General features: G+C 47.0%; 6 protein-coding genes across 6 annotated transcripts; 1 reads left to right on the top strand and 5 right to left on the bottom strand.

Annotated features, from left to right (window-relative positions):
* Positions 1–1,271: 1,271 nt before the first annotated feature.
* On the top strand, positions 1,272–2,206 carry I302_104550 (uncharacterized protein; the record flags this gene model as incomplete). The annotated part of the gene is made up of 4 exons (XM_019189904.1): positions 1,272–1,337; positions 1,404–1,511; positions 1,618–1,852; positions 1,962–2,206. 4 exons carry the CDS (start codon positions 1,272–1,274, stop codon positions 2,204–2,206), a joined length of 654 nt encoding a protein of 217 aa, XP_019049466.1.
* A 360-nt stretch (positions 2,207–2,566) lies between these two features.
* I302_104549 (uncharacterized protein) lies at positions 2,567–4,557 on the bottom strand (the record flags this gene model as incomplete). The annotated part of the gene is made up of 12 exons (XM_065869904.1): positions 2,567–2,779; positions 2,843–2,897; positions 2,982–3,239; positions 3,291–3,447; positions 3,517–3,560; positions 3,654–3,721; positions 3,788–3,908; positions 4,009–4,088; positions 4,151–4,215; positions 4,280–4,298; positions 4,368–4,412; positions 4,471–4,557. The coding sequence occupies 12 exons, from the start codon at positions 4,555–4,557 to the stop codon at positions 2,567–2,569; spliced, it is 1,212 nt and encodes a 403-aa protein (XP_065725976.1).
* A 36-nt stretch (positions 4,558–4,593) lies between these two features.
* Positions 4,594–4,965, bottom strand: I302_104548 (uncharacterized protein; the record flags this gene model as incomplete). Its single annotated transcript, XM_065869903.1, has 3 exons — positions 4,594–4,628; positions 4,689–4,793; positions 4,881–4,965. The coding sequence occupies 3 exons, from the start codon at positions 4,963–4,965 to the stop codon at positions 4,594–4,596; spliced, it is 225 nt and encodes a 74-aa protein (XP_065725975.1).
* Positions 4,966–6,265: 1,300 nt separating this feature from the next.
* On the bottom strand, positions 6,266–7,849 carry I302_104547 (uncharacterized protein; the record flags this gene model as incomplete). The annotated part of the gene is made up of 8 exons (XM_019189902.1): positions 6,266–6,408; positions 6,550–6,796; positions 6,905–6,991; positions 7,069–7,145; positions 7,212–7,228; positions 7,289–7,328; positions 7,438–7,539; positions 7,798–7,849. 8 exons carry the CDS (start codon positions 7,847–7,849, stop codon positions 6,266–6,268), a joined length of 765 nt encoding a protein of 254 aa, XP_019049464.1.
* Positions 7,850–8,692: 843 nt separating this feature from the next.
* On the bottom strand, positions 8,693–10,511 carry I302_104546 (uncharacterized protein; the record flags this gene model as incomplete). The annotated part of the gene is made up of 5 exons (XM_019189901.1): positions 8,693–8,959; positions 9,092–9,366; positions 9,607–9,882; positions 10,072–10,338; positions 10,472–10,511. 5 exons carry the CDS (start codon positions 10,509–10,511, stop codon positions 8,693–8,695), a joined length of 1,125 nt encoding a protein of 374 aa, XP_019049463.1.
* Positions 10,512–11,546: 1,035 nt separating this feature from the next.
* On the bottom strand, positions 11,547–15,757 carry I302_104545 (carbamoyl-phosphate synthase arginine-specific large chain; the record flags this gene model as incomplete). Its single annotated transcript, XM_019189900.1, has 10 exons — positions 11,547–11,693; positions 11,780–12,121; positions 12,231–12,411; positions 12,524–13,220; positions 13,314–14,299; positions 14,361–14,434; positions 14,487–14,654; positions 14,718–14,977; positions 15,063–15,386; positions 15,457–15,757. 10 exons carry the CDS (start codon positions 15,755–15,757, stop codon positions 11,547–11,549), a joined length of 3,480 nt encoding a protein of 1,159 aa, XP_019049462.1.
* Between the last annotated feature and the right edge of the window lie 478 nt (positions 15,758–16,235).

The raw sequence follows: 16,235 nt of genomic DNA, 5'->3' as shown, positions 1-16,235 counted from the left end.
CAACGCTAGTATCGAGGACTTTCGTTAATATCGATCATCTACGACCTTGCTGAGGCTAAACTATCAGTGGCCAATGTTACCTATTGCTCAACGCACCGAAATAGCACCTGCATTTCTTCTCTGCATTCCATAACGTCACTTCCCCCTTGAAGTAACCAACTGACCATGCGATTCCTGATGATGCCATCGCTCGTTCCATCCAACCTCGGGACCCCACAAAACGTTCACAGTGACGTCGGTCGATCAGGGACAGGTCCACTCCAACAAACATCATCTGACCGATTACGATTACAGTATGGTGTGGTGTGTACTTTGTCCGTGCGTTTTGGCATCATAAGGGTTTCCATCCCACGCAGTCGTAGAGAAGGGGAGATGCGTGTCCTCAATGCACCAAACTGCGAGACACATTCCCTTCCATGTGCAGAGTAAGGGAAAGTGCAACATAAAAAAAAAAAAAACAGAAAGGCACTAAATTTCGGATAGATGATCGCCGGATCATAGATGATTCAGTTCAGTTCTCTGGAATCGTCTCTCTGATCTGATAGCCCCGATCGATGGAAAACTCATCTCGACCCTTCAATCTGTTTGTGAAGTTAAAAATAATCACAACATCCCTTTCACCCGGATTCTTCAGCATGCACCTGGGTCAATGACGTCGTACTTCATGTGGAGACGAGGTACAAAATATGAGATATGAAATCTGACTTGAACCTTGTGAGTGAGTCCCGCGAACGGTGAGACGGTCGATCTCGACTGAGTCTACGGGATGATCACGTACATGTGCATTCGTGCTTCGATCTCTGTGGAATTTTAGAGCATCTGTAATTTGCCTTTCTTGCCTGTTAGCAGGTCAGCCCTGAGCGAGTATTGCATTGATCCTAGTGAGATTCCCAGAAAACTTGTACTGTAGATCGAGCAAATCCATCCATTAGTCTTAGATGATTATATTATTACAGTATTATCGATTTCGTCATCCCGGGCAACCAAAGAGGAGAAAGATTCCCTTACCTGTACATGCACATGTATCACTGTAATTGGGTAGGCTCGATGATGACGATGACACCACGTTACTTTGTTTGCATTGGTTTGCATGGAAAGTTGAATAAACGTCATAGCTCGACAGCCCACCAAAGACATCATCGGTACGTAGAAGGCTATATATACATTAACACATATCCACCTTCGTCATCTCCTTTTCCCCTCATCAATCAAACATTACTTGTTCGCTTTTTACGCAAACCAACCCAACCACCCACAACCAATCAATCATAATGTCAGGTATCACTCAAGGTGTCAAGGAATTTCTCAAGGGATCTCACAAAGCCGACTCTACCGAGGTGAGTCGGCCTTCAGCTAGCTGTGGAGCGGAGCGAAGTGGTTGCTGACAATGGTACATTCGATAGGTCTGCTCTGAAGTCGCCCCAGAAGTAGTCGAGGAACACGTTCGACCAACCGAACACACTGAGACTGCTGAGGCTGTTGACAGGGAGAGACACGTCCACCACCACCAAGTGAGTATCTTCTATTTGCCTTGCCTCTTTGCGCACAGACACTTCCGCCACGATCTTTATTAGTAAGGAAGGGGAATAGATCGCTGATGATGGTTGCGTTACTTAGCACCGAATTCAACCTATCGAGCACAAGCAAACTGCCGAGACTCAACATGTTCACACCACCGGCCCAGAGGTTGTGAGGGAACACAAGGAGGAGATGTTACCAGAGCACCAAGCCAAATTGCACGAGCAACGAACCCTCCACACCAACGAGACTCGAACTGCTGAGACTGCCAGGACATCCGCTCACGTTGGTCAACACGTCAACGAGCACGAACACCACCACATCCACGAGACTGGTGAGTGTCTCTCACCCTCGCCTCACCCATCTCACTTTCACGCTCAGTCTGCACATCGCAATCTCCCAGACTGAAAAAGTATATATGCTAATCATAATGAGATTGTTAGTCCAACCTGTCATCCAAAGAGAGACTGTCCAACCAACCGTAGTCCACCACACCGCCGGTATCCACGAGAAGATCCACGATGCCCCTATCGTGCACGAAGCTACCACCCTTCCCACTATCACCCACGAGCAATTCCTCAAGCAAAAGACCGACGCTGGACCCATGTCTCACGCTGACTCGGGACACCAGCACCAATTCTACGAGGGTGCTCCTCGAGTTGGTGGTCACAAGGAGCAGACTGCTTAAATTCAGTGTAAGCGTGATATAGAGGATTGAGATTGTGGAAAGGCGGAAGGGATGTTGTTGATTATAGTAGTTATTATATTTATTGTTTATACACGATGTAGCATTTAGTAATATTGAATGAATCTACCTATATGACCTTACATCGTGCTTTGGCAGATCGCTTGCGAACTAATTAACAATGCCAAGACCAACATCAAATCCATCGAATCCAAGAGAACATCTAATTATAATCTATAAATCTATTATATGAAATGTGCGCTTACGAAACAACTTCGTATTTTATTTTGAGGATCATCCACCCTCGACAGCATCCTCGCCATTCCCTCTTCTACATAACTCAGGTTTTCAAAAATACCCCCCTCACTCGTTACTGGCGATACACAGCTCAGTAAGTTTCTCAGGAATAGTATCATACAAGTACGCCTCGAAATCTTTCCAAGGAACCATGTCCATCGTACCGAAGGGAGTGGAAGATTTTAATGGTTGACCTGAGAATAGGACTCTGACAAAGTACTCTTCGGCTTTCTTGTACAGCTCGAATACTACTTCGGAGCCCATACCTGGCCAGACGGGCTATGCGACGTTCTCATTGTGTTAGCATACCCAATGGCCCTTACATTATGGATAGAAACCCACCTCATCGTGTTGGAGTAAACCGAGAACAGGAGCGACAGATCCATCATGGGCGAAACTAGTCCACCACACCATTCCACATCAGCCTCCATCTTTCCTCTTTTGCGCATGTACATATAGTGCAACGAGATAATAGACCCACTTGTGGAAGTATTTAACAGGGTTCGATCCATCCATCTTACCCCTAAAGTGATCTTTCAACTCGATAAACCAAGCACCCATGGTGATAGCACTGTAGTAAGTCGAGTTCTCGTGCATCCTCCACCTGTAGGCGTACTCGTAGTTACCCAATCGGTAGATCGCGTTGGCGTCTTCTTGTTGGACACAGATGGCCGTGTTGTTGGTAGAGCATGGTAGAGGTTTGCCATGACATTGTTTGGCTGACATGTTGTCGTATGGGCTTTTCGACTTATTAGCTTGTACCGTATGGATGACCGGGGGGATTACTCACTGGTCCCAGCTGGTTCTCCATCCGGCAGTATCATTAGGTTCGATGCCTGATACATTATTGAATCTTTCTCTGAGCTCTGAGGTCAGGTTGAGGTGTCTCCCCCATTCCCCAGAGAGCTTGGTGATTTGGCTGTTGATCGTGTCTCGAAGCGCGCACGCTGCAAGATATCACAAGCGACTTTTCAACCAAAAATCCTATGTGGTGAGCTGTGGAATGCCATACTCACGGACACCGGGTTTAAGAGAATCGTAGGAATCGTCTTGGATCCATCTACGGTGATATGTCAGCTCAGTATGGCACACTTGTGATCAACAATTCTGTTTTTCAGTCATAGATCCGGTCCTGATGCAGCTAAGTACTCACCCAGTGTGTTCCTCAAGATCAGGGTACAAACCTTTACCGAAACCCGCCAAGGTTTGCGAGGTGATGACCTGCCATCGGCATATTAGCCAAACAGAACATCAAGTCTGGGGACGAGCTAAGAATCCAAGACATACATTACTAGTAACTCTGAAAGAGTATTTATCCTTCTCGTGAGAAGCAGGTAAGAAGCCCAAAAAATCGCCGTAGACTCCCTTGATGTCTTGTCCGTGAACCATGGCATCATCGATACCCTCGCTGCGAATCGTACAGACATCAGACAACCGCTCCCACCCCAACCCAAGCGTATGTATAGGAGCGCATGCGGTGGGACGGAAGGAGAACAGGATCCACGTACGAGGTGATAGCCGGGAATTCACATGTCGAACCTACGAAACCAGGTCCCACCTTGGCTTCGAATGGGTTTTGGGAACCGCTCTATCGAGCACACGTGAATCAGTCAATACAGATGAGCCTATGTATACGATCGCTGTACTTACCTGTCTTTGCCAGACTACGCCAGAGGTGTTTTCGGGGTTGACGTTCTTGGCATGGTGGTATGGACCTGTCATGGCACGTCAACAAAATCAGCACGTGATGACGTTTAGACGAGCGATGACACAACTTGCCTTCTTGAGTGCAATCCCACTGAAGTGATGCAATACAAACACAATCAGCTCTGGAGTAAGTTGTGTTTTGGGTTTGACGTGTACTTACAGGAATATCTTCTTTGAAGAAAGTGTTCGAAGCGTAAGGCGTTCGCTATGACGATTTGAGCTTGTCAATCGGTATCGTCAACGAATCAAAGGAAGGAACATACCTTATGGTGACGTTGGATGACTTCCACGTATTGTAGCTCATATTCTTTCGAGGGGACTTGGTATTCTGATTTTCTTACATGAGGCATCTACAAGTTCCAAGACGACATCAGCGTATGAAGCTGTTAGGGTAAGCGGTGATTTATACGTACAGCACACCCTAGATATCACAAAACCAATTAGCTCGATCCCACGAGCAAAGCACAAGAGGTGGACATACAGTTGTATTCACCATACTCCTCATCAGGGGTGGTGGATGACCAGTAGTTTCCTGGAGCACCTGAACCATTCAACACTTGATCCAAGTCGGTATTGGCAGTCTTGCCTATGATCCAACAAAAGATCAACATCGGTATGTGAGTAGTTTGATGACGTGTATGCTAGATAAGGTCGCTTGGATACGACGACTCACTAGGTGGGTAATGAGTCAAAGCTCTCACTTCAGCTATGGAAGCTAGGAGAGCAGTGAAGAGAGTGACAGTGAATTTATCGAACATTTTGGTCTTATCCGCTGGATATTTATAATCAACACAGAGAAGAAAAAGCGCGATCAAAGTTGAACAAATTCAAGTTGACCAAGGGATGATGGTTTGTTCTTTTGATTGTAAGATGGTGCGACGTTGAAAGGACCTCCTTTGACCTTTATATACCTTTGAAATGACTATCGACCACCGAATTTTCCATTACCGCTCATTACCAAGTCCAAGTCCAAGTCCGAAGAGAAACAAGCGCCAAGTCGACAGCCCCGAAACTCCTTTCAAGAAGGAAACCATACTCCTACTCGAATGTCGGGTCTGTACCTTCCTTCCCGCCTTCCCTCTTCCACCTGATCACTACTTGAAGGGACAAATTTGGCGAACAAAGTTCATTCGGCACGTGCAAGTCCATCGAAGAGTAATTGGTTTAATCGCAAGATAAGCCTAATCGTCTTCGGAGATATCCGCGGGGAATGTCGAGCAACGTGCGTATCGGTCGTTTGGAACGTGATGTTCATCTTGACATCTCACGCCGATATGATGTTGATATATCATAGGCCCCGAAGAATATCCTACACCCTCCATTCCGCTTCTGCCAACGATAGGAGTCAGCCAGGAAGAACGGGTACTCTGGCTCTGCTCGCCTCGCCCCGCCCTTTTTCATCGAAACTCACCCACTGTCGATATATACCTACGTCGCCCGAGGATACACTTCTCGATGGGATCAATCACGTTTACAAATCAAATTTTGACCACTTTACCGCTCGACGAATCGTACCGTACCTTACCGTACCGCTTTCTTGGTCTGTCCGACACCCATGAATATTGACCCGGCGTTCTTCAGCTGACAAATGAAATCGAATTGAAAGCAGAATTACAATTGTAGCTCGAGAGGTAGGACCCCCAAATGTGCACGGGAAATGATGATATGCGAGTGTACGCTCTGTGCTTGTCAGTCGAGTTCACTATTAGCTCGTGTCAGATGCTAGACACCATCCCTCCACGGTTGATCGATCGACGACGTTGCTCTATGAATGATGGGAAAAGCGAGAAGAGCTAGATTGAGGCGATAATGAGTCCATCAATTCATAACTAGATAATCGATCATCGAGACTAGAGAACAGTCAAAAAGAGTATATACAATATTCACACAAACGATAAACACAATCAAGTAAAAACGAAATCTGTACCTCCTCCCAACACAGACTAACCACTACTACCTAAATCTATCCTCGACTCCATTCTAGATATCCCACTCTCCTCTGCCTTATCCTCCAACCCAGAAAGAACACTCATCAACGATCAAAAGGAGAGACATGCCCTAACAACATCCACCTTTCTTAGCTTGTTGACCCTCCCCAAGGTTGACATTATTGTTCTCCCCGTTATTGGCTCCCGACCGTCTGTTGGCAGATTGGCTTGTCGTAGGTTTGGGTGAGATAGTATCGAATGGGATTGTTTTGGCTATGATCCACAAACAAATAAAATGATCAATAATCATCCTTATCCTTACCCGTGAGATGATTCTCTGGTATTCTGATCATTGCCGTCCCCTTTCTCCCCGTGATCATCAATCGTCAATCGGGCTGAAGAGATCGCACTCACCAATCTCAGTGAATATCTCTCCAACATTATGTCCAGTCTTAGCGGAAGCCTCGAAGAACAGCAAACCACTCTCCTTAGCGTACGCTTCAGCCTCGGCAGTAGATACTTGGCGAGCATCATCGCTTTCGTTTTCGGCCGGAGAGGGAGTAGATGATGGTTCTTCGGATGAATCTTCTTCATCCTCTGCTGGAGACTCTGCTGAAGCTGGTGGGGCGGGTGTGGATGAGGTGTCAGATACGAGATCGAGCTGAGGAGATGATACATCGGTGGTCAGCTGTTCGTCTTGGCACACACAAAGTACAAATTCATTTTGTCCAACAGCATGATACGTTAGAAGCGAAGACGTGCTGCTCACCTTGTTTCCGACCAAGGCAATTACGATATTGGCGTTGGCTTGTCTTTGGAGTTCTTTAACCCATGCTTTTGCTTTTTCGAGTGATGCCTGTGTAAACAAAGGAGATCAGCATATCAATAATACAGTTCGTAATGGGTTGTCCAGATACATAAAGGTGCACTTACAGCTTTGGTAATATCATAAACAACTACAGCAGCCTGAGCATTTCGGTAGTACATAGGAGCGAGCGAGTGAAATCGTTCTGTGATCACGCCCCGTTAGCTGTCACAATATGCGGGTATAGCATCTGTCTATCCTAATGACTGACCTTGTCCTGCTGTGTCCCTATTGTACATGACGAGTAAGCCTACATTACGCACATCACCGGACGACAAATAGGCTCACCAGATCTCAAACTTGACGATCCTATTCTCCAATCTACATTCTACATCCACAACAGAAATCAGCATGTACACCGTAGAACAATACCAGATATTCGATCGTCCTCTGCCCTCTCCCCAAGACCCTGCTAGACAAGAGTAGACGATACTCACTTTGCGTCAAGAATGCCGCACCGATAGTAGGCGAGGTATTCTCGTTGAAATCTCCTTGGCAGAACCTAAGTACCAGAGAGGATTTACCAACTGCCGCCTCACCTGTTTATCGTATGTGCGGGGGGTGGGTGATAGTGGGATATGGTAGACCGTTGAAGTATAATGAGAAGGGAGGCGAGTAATAGTAAGATAAGGCAAAGTCAGCAATGCATTCAACTTGATGTCGTCTCTTGTCACACCAACATCATCATGACCACAAGTAAAGTGCATAATCTGATCTCATATCAATCAGGTCAAGACCACTCATTCCTTTCATCTCCTCATCACCACAAGGCATAGTACACATAACGACATACTCACCCAATAGTACTAGCTTGACCTGAACAGCTTTCACGGGAGTTTCCTCTGACATGTCTACTTCTTTTCGTTTCTGATGATATGTTACCTGTGAGTTTGATTCACCCTTTTAGGTTTATAGTATGCTATGGTGTTTTGTCGGGTTGAATGTCCGTGAGAACTTGCACCGAATGAGGCTGTGTTGGTATCACTCGTTATATTCCTCTTCAATCTTTGTATTTTCTTTTTCTTCTCAGCGAGTCCGTGATGCTACTTGGTCTATAATAACGTCTTTATGTCGTCTTACTTGATGAGATGATATAGTTATATGTATTCTGACACAGTACCATCAATGAATGAATGATGATTATGATCCAACAGGTCAAGTGCGCTCAGTGGCCAAAGACAGACAAAGAGAGAGGCGCAGTTCGTACTCGAGGGATTACGTGAACATCCTCCCTGGCTTAAATAATTAACCCACTTAACATCCCATCATTCGCTCGTACCCGTCATCATATCACCACTGCTATTTTATCATCATGCTTCATGCCATCATGCTGTCCTGCAACCCACTCTCGTACTACCGTACTCCCGTACTCGCACGCAATAAGAAATGCACACAATGAATGCTTTGATTGAATCATACTTGTTTCCAGAATCAAATCAACAGAGAAAACTACCTACCACTACTAGCAGTAAAGGTAAAGAAGAAGAAAAAGGGTGTACGTGAATTGTGAATTATTTTGTTTGTTTGTTGTGAGAGAGAAAAAGAGGTATAAAGATTGGTATTCACTCGATCAGAAAGCAGAAGAAGTATATTCATTACATTCATTCATCTCCTCCCCTAAGCAAGCTTGCAAAAACCCTTATACCGTTTAATCCTTCTCATACTTCTACAAATGGAAGTATCGCCTTAAGCCTAAGCTCCAAGAGCAGGGAAAGCGTTGGTGTCGTTGGCGTTGATACCAGCGGGGGCTCTTCCACCTCGAGCACCACCCCTGGGCCCTTGGCCTCTTCCACCTCGTTGTCCGGCTCCTCCCCTGGGTCCACCCCTGTTACCACCTCGTCGAGGGGCGTTGTCGTTGTCCCTTCGAGGGGGTCGGTTGGGTTGAGCGAATTGTCCGTCAACTTCGATGTAGACCTTCTCCTTCTTGGGGGCCTTGGACTTGGCTTCGGCGGATTTGGACTGGACGATGCAACAGAAGAGTCAGCAAGGCGATTTTGACAATTCAGAGATAAATCTTAGGGGATGCTTCACTCGACAGGATGATCAAGTAGATGGACAGACAGGAAGAAGTAAACGAAACACATGACACACCTTTCCGCTGAAGAACTCCTCAACACCCTCTCTGACGAAAGCAGTACCTTCAAGTTCGGAAGAGACGGTTCTAGCCTCCTTCTTCTCGAGACCGGGGATGGAGAGAGCTTGTTGGGCTCGTTCAGCAAGGAAATCATCGTATGATTTGGTAACTTCCTCTGGTTCCTCGGGTTCGGCAGCTTCGACGGGGGCAGCGACTTCCTCGGAGGCTTCGGGAGCGGGGGTTTGAGGTTGGTTCTCCTCGACTTGGGCGTCTTTCTCGCCTTCGACTTCGTCTGGGTGTGGATGAGGGTATCAGCTGAAGTTTCCCATATGTCCAAAATCGAATTTCGCAAATCAAATCCCCAACCAAAAAACGAGGAAAGAAAGTGAAAGATGACGCAAAGGGAGAGGTTGAAGTGGATCCAATTGGCACAAGACAAGAACGAAACATTCCCGTCCCATGAACGAATATCCAACATCTTCTCTTCTCCCATATTCACAAATTACAGAACCTAAAAAGACCCCCAACTCACCTTTCAACTCAGCCTCACCAGTGTTAGCTCCCCATCCATGATCAACCTTCTTTTGCGAATCAGTTCCACCATTTTGGTTTCTCCTCTCGAATTGTCTTCTCTCGCCAGCTTGAGCGGGCACCTTGGCGCCTCTGTAGTGTCCCGAGCCGTACGAGGAGTGACCACCTGAAGTGACGTTTCTGGAGGAGTTACCACCTCCTCGGGCGGGTCGGGATCCTCGGGGTCCCTTGGTGTGGGCGTCTCGGACGGTTCCTTGGTTGCCTTTTCTTGAGGGGGCTATACGTGTGGTTGGAGATCAGCGAAGCTGGTTAACGTTTCGAGCGTACGGTACGAAGAAAGACAAGTAGACAAGAGCAAAAAGAGAAGAACGTAGTATCGTCTTTTCTCATCCGCTCAAATGCACCAAGAGAAGGGCAAGATAAGGCAGAACGGTATGACATGATAGTCTCAGAGCGATCAACTCACCAACTCGTTCACCATCAAATCCACCAGCAGTCTCCGAACCCTCTACGTTACCCTCAGAGGAGACAGGTCCAGTATTTCGTTGTTCACCTTGGTAGGTGTTTCTGGGTCCACCTCTGGAAGGGTACGAACCTCTTCCTCTGGCTCCTTGGCCGGCAGCACCTCGAGGTTGAGAGCCGGGGACGGATCGTTGAGGAGCGGGGGCGGACTCCTTCTTGGCTGGGGCGGGAGTGGCCTTGGCGGGAGCGGGGGAGGGAGAGTCTCCGTCGTCTATACCACGGGATTTATAGTTAGCTTAAGTGATGACTTTCTGTAGATCAATCTCCCTACTCCTTTACCATGGCTTATAGTATTCATATGACTGGTAGAGGTGAGAGAGAGTGAAATAGAGAAAACAACCCACCCCCAAGAAGGTCGAAGATGTTCTTCGACACGACTGACATTTTGGTTGGTGTGATTACAAACTCCTTTTTGCGCCTTTTGGCGTTTTTCCTATATGGAGTCTGTGGGGTTGGTATGTGAGGGAGGATAGATTATCGTTGATTCGTTGATTGAGCCGGAGTTTGATAGGGAGAGAGAAGGACGTAGAATACCAAATCGTCAGCTAATGCGAACTCTTTCCCCTTGCCTTTCCCTTCTTCATCCCCCATCCACCTCACACAGTATGAACCGTCTTGTCTATTTCCTTTAGTCGCTATACGGTGTTCTACAGCTCATTCCATTCCAACTTTTCTTCTTCCTATTCCACTTTCACTTCCATCCTTTGCTGTGAGTCCATCCTTCTCCCTGTATCCTCTTTTTTCACTTCTGTCTCTACACATATTCCCCCCTCCCCTCTTCTGATAACGACGTCGCAACAAATTAACTCACCTTATATGAAGTAATGAATCGACAAGTCGAATAACAACTTGTACTTAAAACCAATATACTTTTTACCAATTATTGGTGGTAGTGAGCCAGCAGAGTGAGCAGAGTGAGCAGCAAGCAAGCAAGCGTAGCAGAGAGAGTCAGTCAGTCACTGTACCACCATACACTGCTGCTCTACTGTACTACCTTCCGCATACAGTACTACCAGTCAATACGTCAGGGCTTGTCTCTGACTCACTGCACACCCAGGCCAAACGAAAAATGACGGGACAGGTTAAAATAATTTCGTATGGTCAAATTGGTTATAACGCCGAGTAGTCGGAGTTTGGATAAGGGGGAGTGTGGCATCTGCTCATCTGCTCATCACTCGTAGTGCAATGCTGCTTAGGTGGGTTATGCATACTCTGATGTAATCGTATATGCACAGGTCATTGTCATCTCCCAATGGGTTCACGAGGCCGGAGTAGTAAGAATGGTCATTGAAACATGCATGAAAAGATGAACTGAAAATGTAATTCTTCTACCTTCCTATCCTATCCTCCCTCTAGTCACTGCAAGACATAAAATGGAAACCCCAAATAAGATGAAATATCTATATAGAAGCAAATAAACTAATAAGCCCTCTCCTCACCTACAAACTCCCTCCAAGATTTCACTTCAGGCGGGTTGGTACCCTCCACATAAGGTAAGGGAGATTGGTGGAACTTTTTCTGTAGTGTCTCAGTGAGCAATACAGCGAGTTTGGCGTTGTTGATGAGCTGTCACGTAAATCAAATTAGCATATGTAATCGCTTCTATTATCGTACTCAACACAGTCGTGATACCATGAGAGACATCAACTCACAGGAATACCGAAATCCACCGCCGCCCTTCTAGCAGCATATTCCGCCTCGCCCGTCGAAGCAGCCCTGGACCTAGCAATATCAATGACAGTGCTAATCTCATTCTCCTCCAATACCTCCCTCAACTTTCGCTTGTCCTTGACTGGGACATAGATCTTCTTGATAGTCAAGTTGGGCTGTTCGTTGATAAAGTTCTCGACTTTCGGGTCGTAAGTGTACAGTTTGAATCCCAATGAAAGCAAGTTGGAGGCGATGGTGGGCATTTCGGATCGGGTTATATCTCCTCCGAGGAGGATACCGGAGTTTTTCTTGGGGAGCTTGAAGCCGTTTACTGAGAGGAGGGCCTATGTAGGATCACAAATATCAGCTCATTGGACTATCTAGCTATATGTTCCTTCATACTACGAACACCGAATCAAGGAGGATTTGATAGAAGCAGAAACGTATACTCACAGCCCAGTATGCCTCATGCACATCCTTTCCGAACGACGCAACTTCACCGGTAGAAGCCATCTCGACACCCAGGAAGGGGTCCGCACCGGGTAATCGAGTCCATGAGAATTGAGGTACCTTGATAGCCACGTAATCTCGTTGTTCCTTCATCAAGTCGACAGGAGCGGGTACGTTCTCTCCCCTGTAACGATGCAAACATACATTAGCACTTGTATCTCTGTTTCTCACACCTCCATACAAGGAGGGACCACGCCTTATTTGTTTGGATAATAGATGATAAAAGCTAAACTCACATGATAGCAGCAGCAGCCACATCAATGAAATTCTTGCCCAATACCTTCGAAACAAATGGGAAAGACCTTGACGCTCTGAGATTACATTCAATAACCTTCAACTCGGCCGGCTGCCCGTTCTCCTCGGGTTTCCTGATAATCTGCATATTGAACGGCCCAGAAATCTCAAACGCCTTGGCGACCTTCTGAGCAATCTCCTTGAACCTGTCCAAATCGGAGGTAGGGAGGGAGAAGGGAGGTAAGACCAGCGTGGCATCTCCCGAGTGAACACCTGCATTCTCCACATGCTCCGATACAGCGTGAACGAGGAGTTCACCCTTGTGGGCAACAGCGTCGACATCGATTTCTTGGGCATTATCGATGAATTGCGAGATAACTACGGGGTGAAGGGGCGAGACGTCCGTGGCGGCAGTGAGGTTCTTGTCGAGAGAAGCTTCATCCCATACGACGTTCATGGCTGCTCCGGAGAGGACGTAGGATGGTCTGATAAGGACGGGGTAGCCTACCTTGGCGGCGAAGGCTTTGGCAGATTCCAAGGAAGTAGCTTCGGTCCATGCTGGTTGATCTACTCCTACGGAATCGAGGATGGAGGAGAACTTGTGTCTATCTTCGGCGTTATCGATTTGCTCGGGGTCGGTACCGAGGACGGTGACGCCGGAGTTCTTCAGTCGAAGAGCGATGTTTTGAGGGAGTTGACCTATTCAGATATGAAACATTGTCAGCTATAACGTTTCTTACATTCTCTACTTTGAGTGAGAATCGCTTTATGAGCAAAGAAGACATGACCCACCTCCGACGCTGACAACAACACCTTCAGCCTGTTCCATCTCGTAGATATCCATGACTCTCTCGAAACCAAGTTCCTCGAAGTACAATCTATCAGCCTCGTCGAAATCGGTCGACACAGTCTCAGGGTTATAGTTGATCATGATAGTCTTTTTACCCAATTCTCTAATAGCCCTTGAGCAGGTAACAGCACACCAATCGAATTCGACGGAAGATCCAATTCGGTAAACACCCGATCCCAAAACCATCGTACCGTTCTCGTTGAAGTCGACATCGTGAGTTGAGGCATTGTAAGTGGTGTACAAGTAGTTGGTGTATGCTGGGAACTCCGCAGCGAGGGTATCAATTCGCTTGACCCATGGTGTAACTCCATATGATTTTCGCTTCTCCCTAACTTGGTTCTCTTTCACACCGGTAAGTTGGGAGATGTGAAGATCGGAGAAGCCAGTCTTCTTGGCAGTAAGGATCAAATCCTTGTCGATACTTTCGAATGGAGTGGACTGAAGTTGCTTGTAGACTCTGACGATGTTCTCCAATTTGTACAAGAACCATTTATCAATCTTGGTGATATCGTGCAATTGGTCGACGGAGTAGTTCAAGTTCAACATTGCGTGAGCGATGGCAAACAATCGTCTGTCGTTGTTGTTGGCAAGGGCTGTTTGCATATCTTCAGGCTTCCAGTAAGCGTCGAATCCAGTGAAGTTGGGGTCGACCTGTCGGATAGCTTTCTGTAAGGATTCTTCGAAGGTTCTACCGATGGCCATAACTTCTCCGACGGATTTCATGGCGGATCCGACGTTTCGCTCGACATGTTGGAACTTGGCCAAATCCCACTTGGGGATCTTGGTGACGATGTAGTCGAGGGAAGGCTCGAAACATGCTGTAGTGGATTTGGTAACGGCGTTGGGGAGTTCTGGAAGGGTATGACCGAGAGCGATCTTGGCGGCGGTGTAGGCAAGGGGGTAACCGGTAGCTTTGGAGGCAAGGGCACTGCGAGGTGGTCCGTCAGCGATCGCGACATAACGTGAAATGATATGGTAGTTGAGCTCACCTAGATCGACTGAGACGAGCGTTCATCTCGATTACTCGGTAATCTCGGCTTTCGGGGTCAAGGGCGTATTGTACCTATTTACCAATGTCAATTGTAGGTCAAGTCAAAGCAACTTCTACTACTCACGTTACATTCGCCGACCACACCGACGTGTCTGACAATTTTGATAGCGGCACTTCGGAGCATGTGGTACTCGTCATCTGTAAGAGTTTGAGAGGGAGCAACAACGATGGAGTCACCAGTGTGTGTACCGAGAGGGTCGAAGTTCTCCATGTTACAGCAGATGATGGTGTTCTATGATAACTTCTCATCAGTATATGGTAGGCTGAGAGCACAGTTGACGAGTCGATTACTTACATCAGCGGCATCTCGGACAACTTCATATTCAACTTCCTTCCAACCCTTAAGAGACTTCTCAATCAACACTTGAGGAGAGAGTGAAAGGGATTTAGCAGCGAGATTTCGAAGTTCTTCTTCGTCGTGAGCGAAACCCGAACCGAGACCACCAAGGGAGAACGCAGATCGAAGAATGATGGGATAACCAATTTCCGAGGCTGCGTCGAGGGCGTCCTGGATGGTTGATACAGCGGTAGATTGCGCAGCGGGGATCTCGATTTCTGGAATCAATAAGAGGAGTATCAGTCATAGTTGTCAAAGCATTCCCAGGTGGATAGATGGCGACACTACAGAAGCTCGACTAACCATTCAAAGCCTGAACGAACAGATCTCTATCCTCCGAAACCTCCAAAGTTCTAATAGGAGTACCCAAAACTTTAACGCCCAGTCGTTCAAGAACACCCATTTTATCCAGCTGAATACCGACGTTCAAAGCTGACTGACCACCAAAGGTCAACAAGATACCATCTGGTCTTTCCTTCTCGAGAACGTATGCTACATAATCTGCTGTGACGGGTAGGAAGTAGATTTCGTTGGCCAAGTGATGGGAAGTTTGGATGGTAGCGATATTTGGGTTGATGAGGATGGTGGAGATGTTCGATTCTCGGAGAGCCTTGATAGCTTGGGAACCTACATACCAACAAGGATATCAGTATTCAAAGCCTAGAAGGATGGTTTGACTGTTGAGGTGTAGTCATACCTGAATAATCAAATTCTCCCGCCTGACCGATACTCAAACCACCACTTCCAACTACCAACACCTTCTTCACATCGGGTTTCTCCAATTTAGGCAAGACTTTAGCGGATATTCGTCTGGCCAATTCCGAGGGAGAGTTGAGGGTTGGTTCACCATCTACTTGACCGTATGAACCTACCGCTGGAGCAGCTACGGCATAAGATCTGGTCTGGGTGGGAGCTACTCGTCTGGCAGCGAGAGAAGGGATGGTCCGGAGTGGACGAGCAGCAAGGGATGAACGGCAGAGGGGGATTGATCGAAGCATTTTTGTTTTGGGGATTTTAGCGAGATCTAGAAGGGAGAGAGAGAGTCGCGATAAGAGTAGAGTCTCGGGCAGATGAGATTTACTCTGTACTCTTCGACAAGGCCGGGAAGGTAGGTGGTGGTCCTAAGCCCCTTTTTGGGTGAGGTGTTGATGATGATGTTGTTGTGGTGTGTTGAGAAGACAAGCCAGGATGTACGAGTAGATATCCATCTATTTTTTTATCGACGCTAATAATAATAATTTTGACGAGGTGAGGGTAGGGTAGGGTAGGGGTTGTTATCTTTCGCTAGAGACGAGTCAATGAAAAATCAGTGATGCCACGTGGTGTAAATTAAATTCACGGGATTAAACACTCTGGTTATCGGCCGCATACAAACGAGTGATCGAGAAGGGGTTGCGGAAGTCCCGTGACATGAGTAGGCTGAATGAGGAGTGAGCGGCGTAGTCCGCTTTCACTTGTCATATATAAGCGGTGCAT

This window comes from Kwoniella bestiolae, chromosome 2, assembly GCF_000512585.2.
Source record: "Kwoniella bestiolae CBS 10118 chromosome 2, complete sequence".
NCBI classification, from domain to species: domain Eukaryota; kingdom Fungi; phylum Basidiomycota; class Tremellomycetes; order Tremellales; family Cryptococcaceae; genus Kwoniella; species Kwoniella bestiolae.
The sequence above is the reverse complement of the archived record's forward strand: the minus strand, read 5'-3'. Positions and strand labels throughout refer to the sequence as shown.